Source organism: Trifolium pratense, linkage group LG1 (genome assembly GCF_020283565.1).
Source record: "Trifolium pratense cultivar HEN17-A07 linkage group LG1, ARS_RC_1.1, whole genome shotgun sequence".
Lineage (NCBI taxonomy): Eukaryota > Viridiplantae > Streptophyta > Magnoliopsida > Fabales > Fabaceae > Trifolium > Trifolium pratense.
The window spans coordinates 28,426,441-28,443,470 of NC_060059.1; the positions used below are offsets into that span (position 1 = coordinate 28,426,441).

General features: G+C 37.9%; 1 protein-coding gene across 1 annotated transcript in view; it reads left to right on the forward strand.

Annotated features, from left to right (window-relative positions):
* The window catches only part of LOC123909767 (disease resistance protein RGA2-like), a 64,793-nt gene extending 58,563 nt beyond the window's left edge, over positions 1 to 6,230 (forward strand). Inside the window, exon 2 of the mRNA XM_045960658.1 lies at positions 5,237 to 6,230. Within this exon, the coding sequence (XP_045816614.1) occupies positions 5,237 to 5,521 (285 nt within the window). The 3' untranslated portion in view covers positions 5,522 to 6,230. The remainder of the gene's footprint in view (positions 1 to 5,236) is intronic.
* The last annotated feature ends 10,800 nt before the right edge of the window (positions 6,231 to 17,030 follow it).

Here is a 17,030-nt window from a genome sequence, read left to right on the forward strand (position 1 = left end):
GATGAGAGTTTAATTCAGTTACCTCTTCATTCAGATGGGCTATCTCAGTCAGTTGTTTGATCTTGTCTGCTTCTAAGTTGATGATAGTAACCTTCTGTTCTTCAATGATCTTTAAACTTTCTTCCCATTTAGCACTAAATTCAGAGATTCTTGACATATTGGCAGTTCTCTCAGTTTGCAACTTAGTAATTGTTTCTTTTTGTTCTTCAGAGACTCTGCAGACTTCTTCACTCTTCAGACACAGTTTTTTATATGATTCAGCAAGTTCATCAAAGGTCAGTTCTTCCTCACTTGATTCAGTGTCAGATGTACATACACTTGTCAATGCATGTATAGCCTTTGCAGTATCAGCTTCTCCTTCAGAATCTTCATCTGACCAAGTTACAGTTAACCCCTTCTTCTGTTTCTTCAGGAAGGTTCCACATTCACTTCTAATGTGACCATACCCTTCATATTCATGGCATTGAACACCTTTATTTGGAGCTGATTTCTCATCTGTTGCAGGTTTTCTGTAATTCCTGTAAGTGTTGCGACCAATGTCAGCTGCACCTGTCTTAGAGCGTTTGTCCATTCTCTTTAGTACCTTATTAAATTGTTTTCCCAAAAGAACCATTGCATCAGAGATGTTGTTTTCAGACTCTGTGTCACTCTGTTGATCTTCTTCCTCAGCATTTGACACAAAAGCAATGCTTTTGTTCTTCTTATCCATCTTTTCATTTGTAGCTACCTCATAGGTTTGTAATGAACCAACCAGTTCATCCAGCTTTATATCTGTGATATCCTTTGCTTCTTCTATAGCTGTGACTTTCATGTCAAACTTCTTAGGTAAAGACCTAAGCATTTTCCTTACCAGCTTTTCTTCAGGTATCTTTTCACCCAAGGCATCAAATTGATTATCATAATCAAGTATGGTCATGTGAAAATCCTGAATAGTTTCATCATCATTCATTTTTAGATTCTCAAACTTAGTGGTTAGGAGTTGTAGCTTTGACAGCTTAACTTTAGAGGTACCTTCATGAACAGTCTCAAGAATTGTCCAAGCTTCCTTAGCAGAGACACACTTTTTGATGAGTCTGAATATGTGCTTGTCAACCCCATTATATAGTGCATATAATGCTTTTGAGTTTGCAAGAGCAAGCTCATCCTCTTCTTTGGACCATTCTTCAGCAGATTTCAACTCAAGAGTTGGTTTACCATCTTTGTCCATCTTCACAGGTGGAGTCCACCCTCTCAGAACTGCCTTCCATGTTTTGCTATCAATTTGTTTTAGGAAGGCCATCATGCGGGACTTCCAATAGTCATAGTTTGAAGCACCAACCAGAAGAGGTGGTCTGGTAACGAACCCTCCTTCTTTGTCCATCCTTGCCAGAAAAAAAGTTTCCCTGGAGCTCACCTTAAAATTCAGAACAGGGTGCCTGCTCTGATACCAATTGAAATTCCTGGCACACACTGGACAAGTGTTGATCAAGGTGTATCAACACTTGTCTGTTGTAGACAAATGTTACCGGTGCGCCAACACTTGTCTATAAACAGAGTACTTAACATAAAACAATAAAAGCAATAAAGTAAATAACACACAAGAGTTGTTAACCCAGTTCAGCCTAAAGCCTACTCTGGGGGATACCAATCCAGGAATGAAGTCCACTATCAGCAGTATTACTTCGAAGCTAAACTCACCCGTTTACAACTTCTAACTTAATCACTACCCAATGACACTTCTACCTAGGAACTCCTAGATATGAGACCCCGTCCCAATTCCCACCTTAACAACACAGACAGCGTTGTTATAAACTTCAACGATTACAACAGGTGGAGACACACTCCTAAGAAACTAGGATTCACTCTTGCTTAAAAGCTTGCGAGAAAATCACACAACACACTAGAACAATCTCCGTACTTCAAAGCTTAGGAGAAGTTCACACTTACAACTCAATAACACTCAGGTCCTAAGCTTGCATCAATGAGACACAAGAAAGGCTCACAATTAACACTCTAAAATCCCTAAAAACACACGCTTTGTAAGACACGATTTTAGATGCTTGAAACCATATGCTTGCCTTCGTATTTATAGTAGTAGAACGACTTGGGCTTCAAGACAAAATTAGGGCTTCTTGATTTGCGGCAGCAGTGATATATTTCTGAAAATAATAGTTCTATTTTTGAAACACAAAAATATATTTTCCAAAAATATAATTCTTTTAGAAAATATAACTAGGGTTTAGCTGCCTCCTGAAACACATTAAACACGTGCGCCTTCCTCTGTAAGAAACCTTGAAACAATTCTTCAAACAGATCTTCAAAATATTGAGTAGAAATTAAAAACCCTCTAGCTGGCGCGTGTAACACCCAAACCCGTTATTTAATTAACTCTGCCTTTATAAAAATCTTTTTCGAAAATACGCAGCGGAGAAATTGAAAATCTGATTTATAAAGCGCTGGTTTGAATATCACAAACTTCATTCAAAGATAATACTAATACATTTGTCTAGTAAAATATTCGAATGAACTGAAAACAAAACCTCGCATCGAACGATGCGTTATTAGTTATACAAAACGGATACTTTTCAAATGAAAGCTTAAGACCAACAGAGTATACTAAGAGGACTACATGCATATACATATAAAAACCCCTTTTTCCCGTGTCTCAATCAGAGCAGAGCTTCACCATTGCACTCGGACGAGGCTAACACATAACCTGTCAACCTGGACCCCCAAAGGTCCAGCAATTAACACAAAGCAGAGAGTTAGAAAACATAAACATAAATATAAGTGTGAGTAGTATACTACACACTTCACACGCTATCATACATTTCTAACTCACGCACATACATCGTCAAATACGACTACCAATCAATCATTCATTTACGAACAATCCAATCATATAGTTTCACGTCTTCTCGGACACTACCAAAGTGTTCATTTTATAGTCATGACGGACTCTACACTTGTTCATTTTATAGTCATGACGGACTCTGCTCATATACCAAGACATGGCAACAATCACAGTATTAAACAATTAGTAAATACCGAAGCTTAACACATACGGAAAACACATTACAATCCAATCAGATAATGTCACATAACAATTATCAAATACATGTGCATTTACCCTAATGCATCTAATGCCAATTATCCAATGTCAGGTCATCCCTAGACACGACTAATGCATGTGGTACCAATTACATTGTTCAGATTTCAGTCATGACGGACTGTTCAGATTATAGTCATGTACGGACTGTTCAGATTATAGTCATGCACGGACTCTACATAAGCAGTTTTACATCATGCAGGATAAGCGTCTCACCAATGGTGGACCAAACCAGTTTTACATCATGTTGGATGCTGCTATTCACCCCATTTAAGGTGAACCCAGTTTTACATCTTGTTGGATGCTGCTATTCACCCCATTTAAGATGAACCCAGTTTTACATCTTGTTGGATGCGTCGGAACTTACCGAACCCTCATATCCCTCATGGATAAGTTAAACAGTTTTATATCATGTAGGATATGGTTATCATCAACCATCTCTCCCATAAAGAGGAGTCACACAGTTTTATATCATGTTTGGATATGGGCTCCAGATCTCGGATAACATAATCCCATCTTCGGCCACTTTTCATAAACATAGTCCATTTTCTTCAATTATTGGAATTCACATGATTCCCATAACGCAATTATTCATGAATGCATGATTACTTTTAAACACATCAAATACATGTCGCTATCTAGCTCGAAGCTATTCATTCACTGATGTGGAAACACAATTCCAACATCTAACACATTAGGATAACACAATATCCTATCACTCCAATCATAATTATTCACATGATAATTATCTGCATAACCATTTTTATACACATAAAGTTTCATTTACACTTATGTCATAAAACACACATCATTTCCTTAACATTGCAAATTAATGCTAAAACATAAACATAGTCACTTGGACTACAAGTCATTGCATACGCGTGCGAATCATATAACGATTAACAATAAGCATTAACAACATCAACATGTATCAACAAACATGTAAGGATACCCTTAAACCATGTTACAAGTGCCTAATTGCACTTAAAACAATTATCAAAAAGTTGCTGTCACAGTGCTGTTCGCTAAGCGAATCCGTAGCGAACACGTAGCGAACCCGTAGCGAACACGTAGCGAACACGTAGCGAACACGTAGCGAACACGTTCGCTGTAGCGAACAGGTAGCGAACTACATCAGAGGGTTACAGGTACATGGCGAACACGTAGCGAACCCGTAGCGAACACGTTCGCTGTAGCGAACAGGTAGCGAACCACACCAGAAAATATCTGTTCTTGAGTTTCTAAGGCGGTTTAACATGAAATCCACTCAAAAATTCATCTAGACATGTTATAAATTCATATAAACAGCCATTCCAAACATATATGGTATCAAGGAACATTAATCATCCCTTCCAAACATCCAAATACCTCGAATAATCAAAATCATGCCAATTTCTTGCAAAATAAGCAAAGTTGCATAACCATTCAAATCATTGATCAAACATCTACATATTCCCATTTTCAACTTCCCAAAGTTGTTTACCTCATCTACCATGAGTTCACTACACATGTTAGGATCAAAAGAATCCATTTTCCATTAAGAAAATCACCCACAAAACCCACAAGAAAATAGAGTGTAAAGAGTTTGGGAATGGAGGAATCGACATCCTCCCCTCTTCCGAATCACTCACGAATATGTAATCTAACTCTCGTACCTTAGCTCGACGAATCCACAAGCTTGCTCTTCTCTTTCTCTCCCACGAGCTCCTCTCTTCCTCATGAGCTCCTTGCCCTAGCTAAGCTCTTGAACTTCTCATGGATTTGTAACTTATGAGACTATTCACCCAAACTTATGCTACTTATAGAGCTCCCATTGTTCTCATGGATCCAAGCCCACTTGGCTTAGGCCCAATGCCTTTCCCACGCCCAAAGGCCCAAACAACATAACTTCTCGCTCATAACTTACGTTCTCGCTAAATGATTATTCGCCGCTTAATAATTTAATTATAAATCACGCCCTCGCGTAATAAAATAATTAAATAACGAATACTAAATTTTGGGTCGTTACAGCGCGCACAGATACTCAGACAGGTGTTGTTCCAAAGTGTAACAACATTTGTCACAACACTTGGGGTCAGCACATATGTCTCAACACTTGGCTAAAATATGTTTTTGCAAAATGTAGCCAATCATACAAAAACCCAACAGTTTCAAGGATGTGCAAACACCCTACATTCCTTAGTTATTGTTGACTGTGAAAATCTTGAGGAGCTTCCTAATTGGTTTTCAACTGCTATTTCTCTCAAGAACATTTCAATTTTAAACTGTCCAAAATTGTTATCACTCCCTGAAGATGTGCATCACCTTAAAAACCTCGAATGTTTAGAAATGAAGGGTTGTCCTGAGTTATATAGAAGATACCAGACAACATTTGGACAAGATTGGTACAAAATATCACATATCAAAGTTGTTGTGGTTGAACTTGAAGTTTAAACAGAGTTCCTAGATTTGTACAATGAAAATTTGAATGTAGTAAGTTTCTGTTGAATTTCTTCTTTGTATTTCATTATTTTTTGAATAAAAATTTCATCATGTATTAATTGATTTTATTCTATGGAAAGTTTATTTCATTTTATTATCTTTGGTTAATTTATTCTATGGAACGTTAATTCATTGGAAAAGGGAATGCATATATAGCAGAACTTTGGGGAGTGTTGGAAGGTTTAGAGCTTGCAAGAAGAATGAATTTTTAAGCAGTAGAGTTACATGTGGATTCCTTAGTAGTTGTTCAAGCTTTAACAGATGATAGCAAAGGAAGCCCTTGTGAAAGTGCTATAATTCAAAAAATTAGAAACCTTCTTGGATCGGATTGGGAGGTCAGAGTTCATCATGCCTATCGTGAAATAAATAAATGTGCGGATGCTCTAGCTAGTATTGGTTGCTCCATGAGAGTTGGTAGTAGTTTTTATAATTGTTGTCCTGCTCAGCTGAGTAGTTTGTTACTTGCTGACTTAATGGGGATAACCTCCCCTAAATTGGTTTCTTTGTAGTTTTCCTTATTGCTGGGTTTTTAAACCCTCTTTGAAATAAAAAAAAAAAAGATAAAAACTTATTATCTTCACAATTTGAAGTGAGGTAGGAAAATTGACAAGAAATCAATTGCTAATAATACAAGAATACATGAATTGTAATTCATGTCTTTTTCCCCATTTTATTATCATCATCATAATCATTTAATATATTTTCTACTTATTTGTGTCTGAATTCCTTGTTGTTTGCAAGTGGAAAAGCTGGTACTCTTTCCAAAATGATTTTTCTTTTTCAATCAATGACAGTTTCTTCTATACATAACTGGTATTCTCAATTAACAACATGTTGTGTCCTTCATACCTTAATCTTTACATAATGCACATTAATTATGACATTATTTTCGCTCATTTCCACATTTTTTTAGATTCAAAAAGCATATAAAAGTCAAATTTTGCTTATAAAAATTTATTTCCACATTTTTTTGTTTGTTGTTTTTGTTTTTACCATCAGTATCTGGTCCATTGGACCGTCTAATCTGGTTCGAAAGTCAGTTATAGTATTAAATGGTTACAACTCCTCCCGATCGCAATCTCCTCATCTACTACAACTACCATAATTTATAAATTAAAAACAATACCTAACAAGCAGGTTGAAAATATTATAAAAGATACTGTAACAAGGATGTACATTTCAATGTTCAGACTGTAACACCCTAACCCATACTACCCTTAAAAACGTAATATTAAAAACTTTTTAACAAGTGTAAAGGCAGAGTGTCACGCGGTAATTAAAAACACAAGCATACACACAGAGCGTCATGAAGTTTAACATGAAAAGCAACAGCGGATTCAATAAAACCAAGCATGCATATATATATATATATATATACATAAGCCATATTCATCCCTAAGGATGTCACTTATACAAGAACTAGCATATAAAAAAGGTAACACCGATTTACGATGAAAGCCAAGCGTAATCCCCGACTCGATGTTACATTACCAGAGCAATTACTATTTACAAACTCTAACCAAAAGCTAGCACTAAAAGGAGAAATCTATGCTAAGTCTCCTCACCAAAAGATACTTCAACACCAAGCTATAACAGCAGTCTAATCGTTGGCACAGTCCTCAGCCTGAATATCTGAACCCCCAAAGGTCTAGCAAATAACACAAAGCAGAGAGTTAGAAAACATAATCGCATATCATACGAGTATAAGAAAGGCCTTACACTTTCGAACTATCATACATATTCTAACTCACGCCAAAACGTCGCACTAAACAGTTATCAATTAATAAAGTTTAACACAATTCAACCAGATAATGTCACATACCATTTATCAAATATATGCGCATTTACCCTAATGTATCTAATGCCAATCAATTCACTGTCATGCCATCCCTAGACATGACTAAATGCATGTGGTACCAAGGCGTCTCACCAACGGTGGACCAAGAACAGTTTTATATCTTGCTGGATATGTCGGAACTTACCGAACCATCTTATCTCCCTTGGATAAGCCAACACAGTTTTATATCCTGTTGGATAGCAGCTCTGGACTCATGGATTCATCTAATCCGATCCTCGGCTTCATTATGGACACATAATCCATTTTCGTTATTGGAACCCAAGTTTCCAATGTTCACATACAATCATGAATGCATGTATGTATGCACATATCAATCATATGATATTCTCTAGCTCGAAGCTACTCTTTTATGAATGCGGGAACACAATCCTAACACATTCACTTAACATTACAAATTAATGCCAAAACATCACATTACTCACTTTAAAACTGTAACTCATTGCATACACGTTTATCAATCATATAACGATTAACAATAAGCATTAACAGCATCAACATGTATCAACAATCATGGAAGGATACCCTTAAACCATGTTACAAGTGCCTAATTACACTTACAACCATTAACAAAAGTTGCAGGTTCAGTACTGTTCGCTAAGCGAAGTAGTAGCGAACAGGTAGCGAACTATTCGCTAAGCGAAACTCCGTTCGCTGCAGCGAACTACGTCAGAGGATTACAGGTGCATGGCGAACAGGTAGCGAACTATGGCGAGCAGGTTCGCGTAGCGAATCTCCTGGTCGCTTAGCGAACTACACCAGAAAAATATCTGTTCTTGAGTTTTTCTAAGGCGGTTTAACATTGAATCAGCTCAAAAATTCATTCAAACATGTTATAAATTCTTATAAACAGCAATTTCAAACATATATGGTATCAAGGAACATTAATCATCCCTTCCAAACATCCAAATACATCAAACAATCATAATCATGCCAATTTCTTGGATTTTAAGCAACTTTCATAAACTTTTCAAACATGATTCAAACACATACATATCTTTCATGGAATCAAGCTAGTGATTAACACATACAAAGTGATGATGAAGAACATCACACTCACATACAAAAGCTTAATCAAAAGTCTAAAAAGAAATTGAGTGGGAGAGTTCGGGAATGGAGACATAGACAATCTCCCCTCTCCTTGCCACTCAAGAATCATGAATTCTAATCTCTTACCTTAGCAAAGTTGATGATCCAAGCCTTTCCTCTTCTCTCTTGCTCGTGATTCTCTCTTCCTCTTCCTAGGGTTTTTGCTTTGCTCTTGCTTACTAACTTCTAACTTCTCAAAGAAATAATTGTGATACTATTCATTGGTTTGACTTACTACTTATACTACTTCCTAAAGTCATGAACCAAGCCCAAGTGGCTTAGGCCCAAATGGCCTCTCACGCCCATTAAGCCCAAAACAAAGGTTCTCGCGTCTAATAACTTACGCTCGGCTAAATAATTATTCGTCGCTCACTAAAATAATAAAAGCCAATTAATAAATAAAATAACATTTAATAAAATATACGAATACGAAAAATGGGTCGTTACAATCCTACCCCCCTTAAAAGAATTTCGCCCTCGAAATTACCTAGAAACAGATCGGGATAAGAATCTCTCATCTTGCTTTCCAGCTCCCACGTTGCATTCTCACCAGCAGGACCTCCCCACACAACTTTCACGGATGCAATCTCTTTGTTTCTCAACCTCTTCACTTCTCTTCCTTCGATTCTCAAAGGCACAGTCTCGATGGTCAAGTCATCCCTCACTTGAACATCGTCCGATTCAATCACGTGTGTCGGATCAGACACATACTTGCGCAACTGTGATACATGAAAAACATCGTGCAAATTCGCCAATGATGGCGGTAATGCAATCCTATACGCAACTTTCCCAACTCGCTTCAAAATCTCAAACGGCCCAATAAACCTCGATGTTAACTTTCGCGACTTCAACGCACGTCCTACTCCAGTAGTCGATGTAACTCGTAGGAATACATGATCCCCCTCTTGGAATTCAATGTCCTTCCTCCTCTTATCATGATAACTCTTCTGTCGACTCTGAGACGCTTTCATCTTCTCACGAATCATCCGAATCTTCTCCGTTGTTTCTTGTACAATCTCTGGTCCAAGAATTGCACCTTCTCCAGTTTCATACCAACACAGAGGTGTCCTACACCTTCTCCCATACAAAGCCTCAAACAGTGTCATTCCGATACTAGAATGGTAACTGTTGTTGTATGTAAACTCTACCAACGGCAAACAAGAATCCCAATTCACGTTTTGCTCCAAAACACAAGCTCTCAACAAATCCTCTAAGGATTGTATCGTCCTCTCTGACTGACCATCTGTCTGAGGATGATAAGCTGAACTCAACCTCAACTTCGTTCCTAAAGCTTCTTGCAAGCTTTCCCAAAATCTGGAAGTAAATCTCGGATCTCTATCCGAAATAATACTTGTTGGAATACCATGTAGCTTCACAATCTGCTCCACATAAATCTCGGCCAACTTAGGCACCAAAGTACCTTTCCTGACAACAATGAAGTGAGCACACTTCGCAGACGATCTACCACTACCCAAATCACCTCGTTACCTTTCTTGGTCTTCGGTAAACCTCCCACAAAATCCATTGCAATGCTATCCCATTTCCATTCTGGTATAAACATTGGTTGCAACAAACCAAACGGCTTCTGATGTTCAATCTTCGATTTCTGACAAGTTAAGCATGAATAAACAAATTCAGAAATTTGCCTCTTCATTCCCGGCCACCAAAATAACTTCCTCAAATCCTGATACATCTTGGTTACTCCAGGATGAATACTCAAACCACTTCTGTGACCTTCTTCCATGATCATTCTTTTCAATTCGGGTACATCCGGTACACAAACTCTTCCGTGAAATCTCATGACTCCACTTTCGTCAATCTTGATATTGGTCTCCTTGCCTTCATTGATGAGTACCATCTTCTCCATCAATTTCTTATCCGATTTCTGACGTTCTTTAATATCTTCGAGAAAAGGATTCGTCAATCTTAACATTCCAAGCTTCACACTTGAAGAAGTAACCTCACACACAAGACTCAAGTCTCGGAATTCTTCAATCAACTCTAACTCTTTCACCATCAACGATGACATATGCAAAGTTTTCCTACTTAATGCATCGGCCACCACATTGGCTTTTCCGGGGTGATAACTCAATCCAAAATCATAGTCCTTTAAGAATTCGAGCCATCTTCGTTGCCTCATATTCAACTCCTTCTGGTCGAATAAGTATTTCAGACTCTTGTGATCACTAAACACTTCAAACCTTGATCCATACAAGTAGTGTCTCCACACTTTCAAAGCAAACACCACTGCGGCTAACTCCAAATCATGCGTTGGATAGTTCCTCTCGTGAACCTTCAGTTGCCTTGAAGCATATGCTACCACATTACCCCCTTGCATAAGCACTCCGTCAAGTCCTAACTTCGAAGCATCGCAATACACGATGAACGACTCTTTGGCATCAGGTAAAATCAACACGGGTGCAGTAGTCAATCTTCTCTTGAGCTCTTGGAAGCTCTTCTCACAATTACCATCCCAAACAAACGCTTGATCTTTCCTTGTCAACTTGGTTAACGGTAAAGCCAACTTCGAAAAACCTTCGATGAATCTTCTATAATAACCGGCTAAACCAAGGAAACTTCTAATCTCTGAAACAGATTCCGGCGTTCCCCACTGTGACATAGCGTCAACCTTCGCACGATCTACCGCGATTCCTCCACTTGAAATTATATGCCCTAGGAAACTCACCTCTTTCATCCAAAATTCACACTTCGACAACTTGGCATACAACTTCTTCTCCTTCAAGACTTGCAAAACAATCCTCAAGTGCTCTTCGTGCTCTTCCTCGGATTTCGAGTAAATCAAAATGTCGTCGATGAACACCACCACGAATCTATCCAAAAATGAATGGAAAATTCGGTTCATATATTCCATGAAAACTCCGGGTGCATTGGTCACACCAAATGGCATAACTGAGTACTCGTAGTGCCCATACCTCGTCCTTGAAGGTGTGAAAACACAAGAAGGGGGGGTTGAATTGTGTTTTAGCTAAGTTAAAACTTTTTCAAGTTCTTAACTCAACTACGTTAGCAGCGGATAAATAACACAAATAAAAACAAGAGAGAGAGAGATCACACAAGCAATTTATACTGGTTCCTCTCACAAAACGAGAGTAGTCCAGTCCCCTTGCACTTCCAAGGGATTTCACTATAATCACACAAGATTACACCTGCTCAAGCACACAAGCAAGAGACTTCTCAACAATGCTCAAGCACACAAGCAAGAGACTTCACACTTAAGCACACAAGCTTAAGTTTCCTCAAGTAATAGAAAAGTATATGAAGATATACAAATGCTCTTAGATGAACCTAAAGAGAGCAAATACAAATAGTACAGAGTATTTGACTAAAGTGCAAAAACACTTAACAGAGGTTCAGAGCTTGTATACACGGAATTCAGAGTTTGTTCAGCGCACGTTCAAATCTTAAAAAATTTTTTATATAGCTGATTCTTCTAGTATATATAACACCAGAAAAGAGTCGTTGCAAAAAGAACCGTTGGAGTTGATAATCTTTTGTCTTCAAGCAGCCTGTCTTGATGCAGTTTGGTTGTATCCAAAACTAAGAAAGAGTTTCAGTTACTTTGACTACTGCAGAGTGGACTTTCCTTATTCAGCTAACAAAACTGAAGACCCACGTTCTCAAGATAGGACAGACAAAACGAGAGTAGCTGAACTGATCAGGCTTGAAAGGTCCTTTTCTTCATTGGTAGAAGAGTTGACTAACAAAGGGAATCTTCACAGATCTCAAAAAAAACTCTTCAGAGTTTGATGAAGCTTGAAGTCAGTCAAGAAGTTCTGAAGTCTTCATCCTCTGAATGTTGTAACTTCTGAAGTCCAACATCTTCTGAGTGCTTATGAACTTCTGAATTCACATCCTCTGAGCTTCACTCAGAGCTTGTCTGAAGCTTATATCTGCGCACTTAAAATAAATTTTTAGTCCTTCCAATTGTTTATTAATACTTTGTTATCATCAAAACCTTTATAGATTTAGGGGCAAACATTTTTAAATCAATTTTGTTCCAACAATCTCCCCCTTTTTGATGATGACAAACATAAGTATTAATTGACAATTGTTGTTAAATTAACTTATCATGTTTCTCTTAGGTTTATGAGGTTTGCAAGCTCCCCCTAAGATTGATACTCCTTAAAGCCAAAACTTTAAGTTCTATCCATGATATTTAATTTAGTATAAGATTAAGATTGTTTGAAATAAAACAAATTTCATATCTTTCTTCAGAGTGAGAGGTTTGCAAGCTCTCCCCCTAAGTCTCATAAGGCTAAGTTAAAATTGCACTCTTAACTTATCCTTACTTATGAAATTTATTTCAGTTTCAACTAACTTAGTCTCCACCTTGAAATACGTAAAACAACTTAAAAGTAACAACTTTTAACTTAACGGATAAAAGCGAGATAAAAGCATAAAAACGTGGTTTCAGTTTTGAACTTATCACTTATCAATTAATGCGTAACTACTCCCCCTTTTTTCATTATCAAAAAGTAAAACAAAGTTATATAACCAAGACAGTCAAAGAAGAAGAGTGGTTGTTATAAAGGTGAATTAAATTCAAAAACGAAAACCAACGCGCTCAAAGGTTTATAAAAAGGTGAACGAGTTAACATGCCTTCTTCACGTAAAAACAAGAATAATCAAGAAAGATTAGGAAGAATGAGAAGATTCAGCACACGCATTGCAGAGTTTAGGAGAAAGAAAGACGACGAAAAACGCGAAGAAGATGAGAAAAATAAAAAAGACGACAAGAAACCACAAGAAGCTGAGATAATAATCATCTCGTCAGATTCTGAAGCTGAGGAGAATGAAGATGATGCTGACTATGTTGAGTTCCTGGCTAGCTATGTTCCAGAAGAGGAACAAGAAGAAGAAGAAGAAGAACAAAACCCAGATCCCATTGAAATATCATCAGAGGATGCTGAGGAGAAATCTGAGATTTCTTCTGAGTATTATCCATCTGATTAGGATTAGGTTGTCCTTTTTTTCTTTTCTTTTTACCAATGTACTCAACATGGTTAGATCATTAATAAAAAAATTTGCGTTTTAAAAGCATCTTGTGTTCTTATGTTCTTATTTTTCAAAGAAAGAAAGATGAATAATAAGTTAAAAAAAAATACTTCAAGCAAAACATAAACAACTTAAAAAAAAAAAAATTGTTCAGACGATAACAGGAAAAACAGAACAAAAACAACAGCTTAACAAAGGTGCATAGAATCCTAGGGTTTCTTAAGGTAGGCTAAGAGTTGGTCAAATTTGTCATTCAAAGATCCCACGTTGGAAACCAGACCATCCACTTTGGATTCCAAGTTGAGGTGAGCTGTCCTTTGCCTTTCCAAACCTTCTTGCTGCTCCCTCAGAGCTTCTTGAAAGATCTGCAACTGATCAGCCACAACAGGAGCTTGATCTTCAACCATAGGCACTTGTTCTTCAACCAAAGGTGCCTTGCCTTTATCAGAGGGTTCACCTTCCTCTGGGTAATCAATCATCAGGACATCATCCTGGTTCAGCACATTCAGTACATCCTCTTCTGTGGCATCCTCATTATGTAGCTCATTTGCCAACTCGGCAACTCTAGCAGCAGCTTCTTCCAGACGTTCATTTTCAAACCGTTGATCCTCAAGACGTTGCAAAAATAGTAGAATCAACCCAGCAATCCTTGAATGCAGACAGACGCCTTACAGCAGCAGATATAGCGGCAAGCTTAGCACGCTCATGTTCTTCATGATTGAACGGCGTTAACCTCTTTAACGCAGCCCTAGCAAAACTGTCCCTCATGAAGCTTATCACATCCAGATCTCTCTTACCAACAACAGCCTTAATTTCTTCAGCAGCATCATCCAAGGCATTGCAAATTCTTGCCTTAATGCTTGACACTTCTAGGTCCACATCAGAAGGACAAACTAAGAACCTGTCCTTTATCTTAGATAATCTACGTAAGTCATCATGAAACTGAGTGGATAGATTACAAAGAGGGTTAGATGATGAGGGTGAAGGATTGGGAATGGTAGAGAGATTAGGTGTTTCAGTAGCAGGGTTGTCAATAAACACAACTTCTGCCTCTGTAGGCTTGGGAGCACAAGTGTGAATACGCTCAGGGGTTGGTTCAGATGATGAGATGTCAGAAGTTGATTCAGGGTAAATATGTTCAGGAGATGGTTCAGGAGATTTATGTTCAAGGGTTGGGTTAGGAGAAGGTTGTTTAATAGGAGAGGTTGGTTCAGCATTGGGAATATCTGGTTGAGGTTCAGATGGTGGAATGTCATGTGATAGTTGTTGTGGTTGAGGTAGAGGTGATTTTGGTTTAGGAGATGAGCTAGATTTGTGGGTTTCATGAGAAAGAGGTTGATTATTGAGAGGGTCAGGGCTCAGATGTTTTTCTAGTTCAGAAAGAGGGTTGTCAGAGGTTGGAATAATTGTGGGTTCAGGAAGTATAGTCCTAAGTGGTTTAGTATAACCTATTCCAATTTCAGCTTCATTAAAGATGTACTTAGTAGACTTACCTTTACCTTTAGGAGTAGGAGCAGGTCTTTTCCTCAAACGAGCAGCCAAAGTCTCTTCATCAGATTCAGTTTCATCTTCAGAAGTAGATTCTTCAGATGAACTGTCTACCTCAACAACAATAGGCTTTTTGGAAGCCCCTTCAGCAGCCTTGTTTGCAGTTTCTTCATGCTTCTTCTTTGTTCTCTGCTCAGCAATAGCTTCTTCTACCTTAATCTTCTTCTGAACCAAAAGATCTGGTTTTTCTTGTTCAGCTTTTCTCTTTGGTTTCCTCTTAGGATTATACATGTTTACAGGAGCTGGAGGAACCATACTTCTATCAACAACAAATCCTTCTTGTCTGAGCACTTCCAAATAGTCCTGAATGATGTGCTCAGCATCAGCTTCTGAGATAACTGGATATCCATCCACATACAGACGATCTTCAAGATTGGCTGTAAACTCTTGTGGAGGTGGAACCACTTTGGAGGAGATGAGACGCATCTTGGTGAGGAAGCTGGCATTCAGAATTTCAGGAGTGAATTTCTTTTCAACAAGTTCCGGATGAAACTTCTTCAGATTCTCAACAACATGACCTTGATATAGAAGGTCTGAGAGTAATCTTGGATAGGCTATAGCTGTCTTCCTCTGAGATTTGCTTAAGAAGATTGCCTCACAGATCCTCTCAAAGAAATATTCTCCCAGATTCACCTTCATTTCTTTCAGAAGAAAGTAGATCAGATGACGATGAGTCCAGGAAATGGTATCAGTACCACCAACTCTTGGACTGATAGAAGCTAGTATGATCTTGAAAAGTACTCTGCAGACGTCAGTCAAACCCTTGACTTTACCCTTCAGTTTCAAATCTGTACACATCAGAGCCAGAAGATCATCTCTGTACCTAGTGTCCTTCTCAAAAACATCCAACTCTATCCCAGAGTTATCCAAACCAAGCAGCGCATTAAAGTGAATAGGTGAGAAAGCTAGGTTCATACCACAGATGTTAGACCTAATTTGCTTTCCAGTGAATTCCAATAAACCCATTTCTTTCCTGGATTTACCTTTTAAACTAGGATTTCTCTCAATAGCAGCACGTTCTTCTTCCTTAGCTTCATGCTTGTCAAAGACCTTAGCTTTCATCCAGAATTTCTTCAAGAGATCTGGGTAAATAGGACCATTTAACATGCTGAAGTATTTATCCCAACCTTGAGCGGAGAAGTAATGTTTCACATCAAACCCATTTGCCTTGATACTGTCGAAGTCAATCATCTTTTCAGAAAGAAAGATGAGCTCAGATTCTGGAAACTCCATCTCGTTCCCAACGATTTGGAGATTTTTGAACATAAAAGGTGGAATCTTTGTTGACGACGAAGACGAAGGTCCAGCCATTGTTGGAGATAGGGTAGGGTTAGAAAACTAACGAGAGAGAAAGAAAGTTTGTTGGAGGTTTAGAGAGAAAAAGAAAGTGTAGGTTGTGAGAGTGAGAAGTGTGCAAGTGTATTGTGTAAGTTTTATTTAAATGCACACAGTTAACACGAAAATAGCAAATTTGGGAAGTTACGCTAATTGACAGAAAGTTGAATACCAAAAGTCATCATTAACCACCCACTACCTGACACACGTAGACCACGTGCAGAAATTTACTCGGTAACTGCTATTTTAATGGACAACTGTTCAGCACTTGAATACTAAACGTTACCCACTTAAATAGTTCAGAGCCTCTGAGTTATTTAAAATTCTCTATCAGAGTTAAGTACTTCAGAGCTTATGTTTCAGATGTTCTGAGATATAAGTTCTGATATACATAACCTCTTACACTTTAATTGCCAAAAAAAATTTTCATTCAGAGATTGAAAACATGTTCAGATGTTTCTTAATAAAATCAAATCTTTCAACAGGTAAGGCTTTAGTAAATATGTCAGCCCATTGATTTTCAGTATCAACAAACTTAATATCTATAATGCCTCTCTGAACATAATCTCTGATAAAATGGTGTTTGATTTCAATATGTTTGGCTCTTGAGTGTAGGAT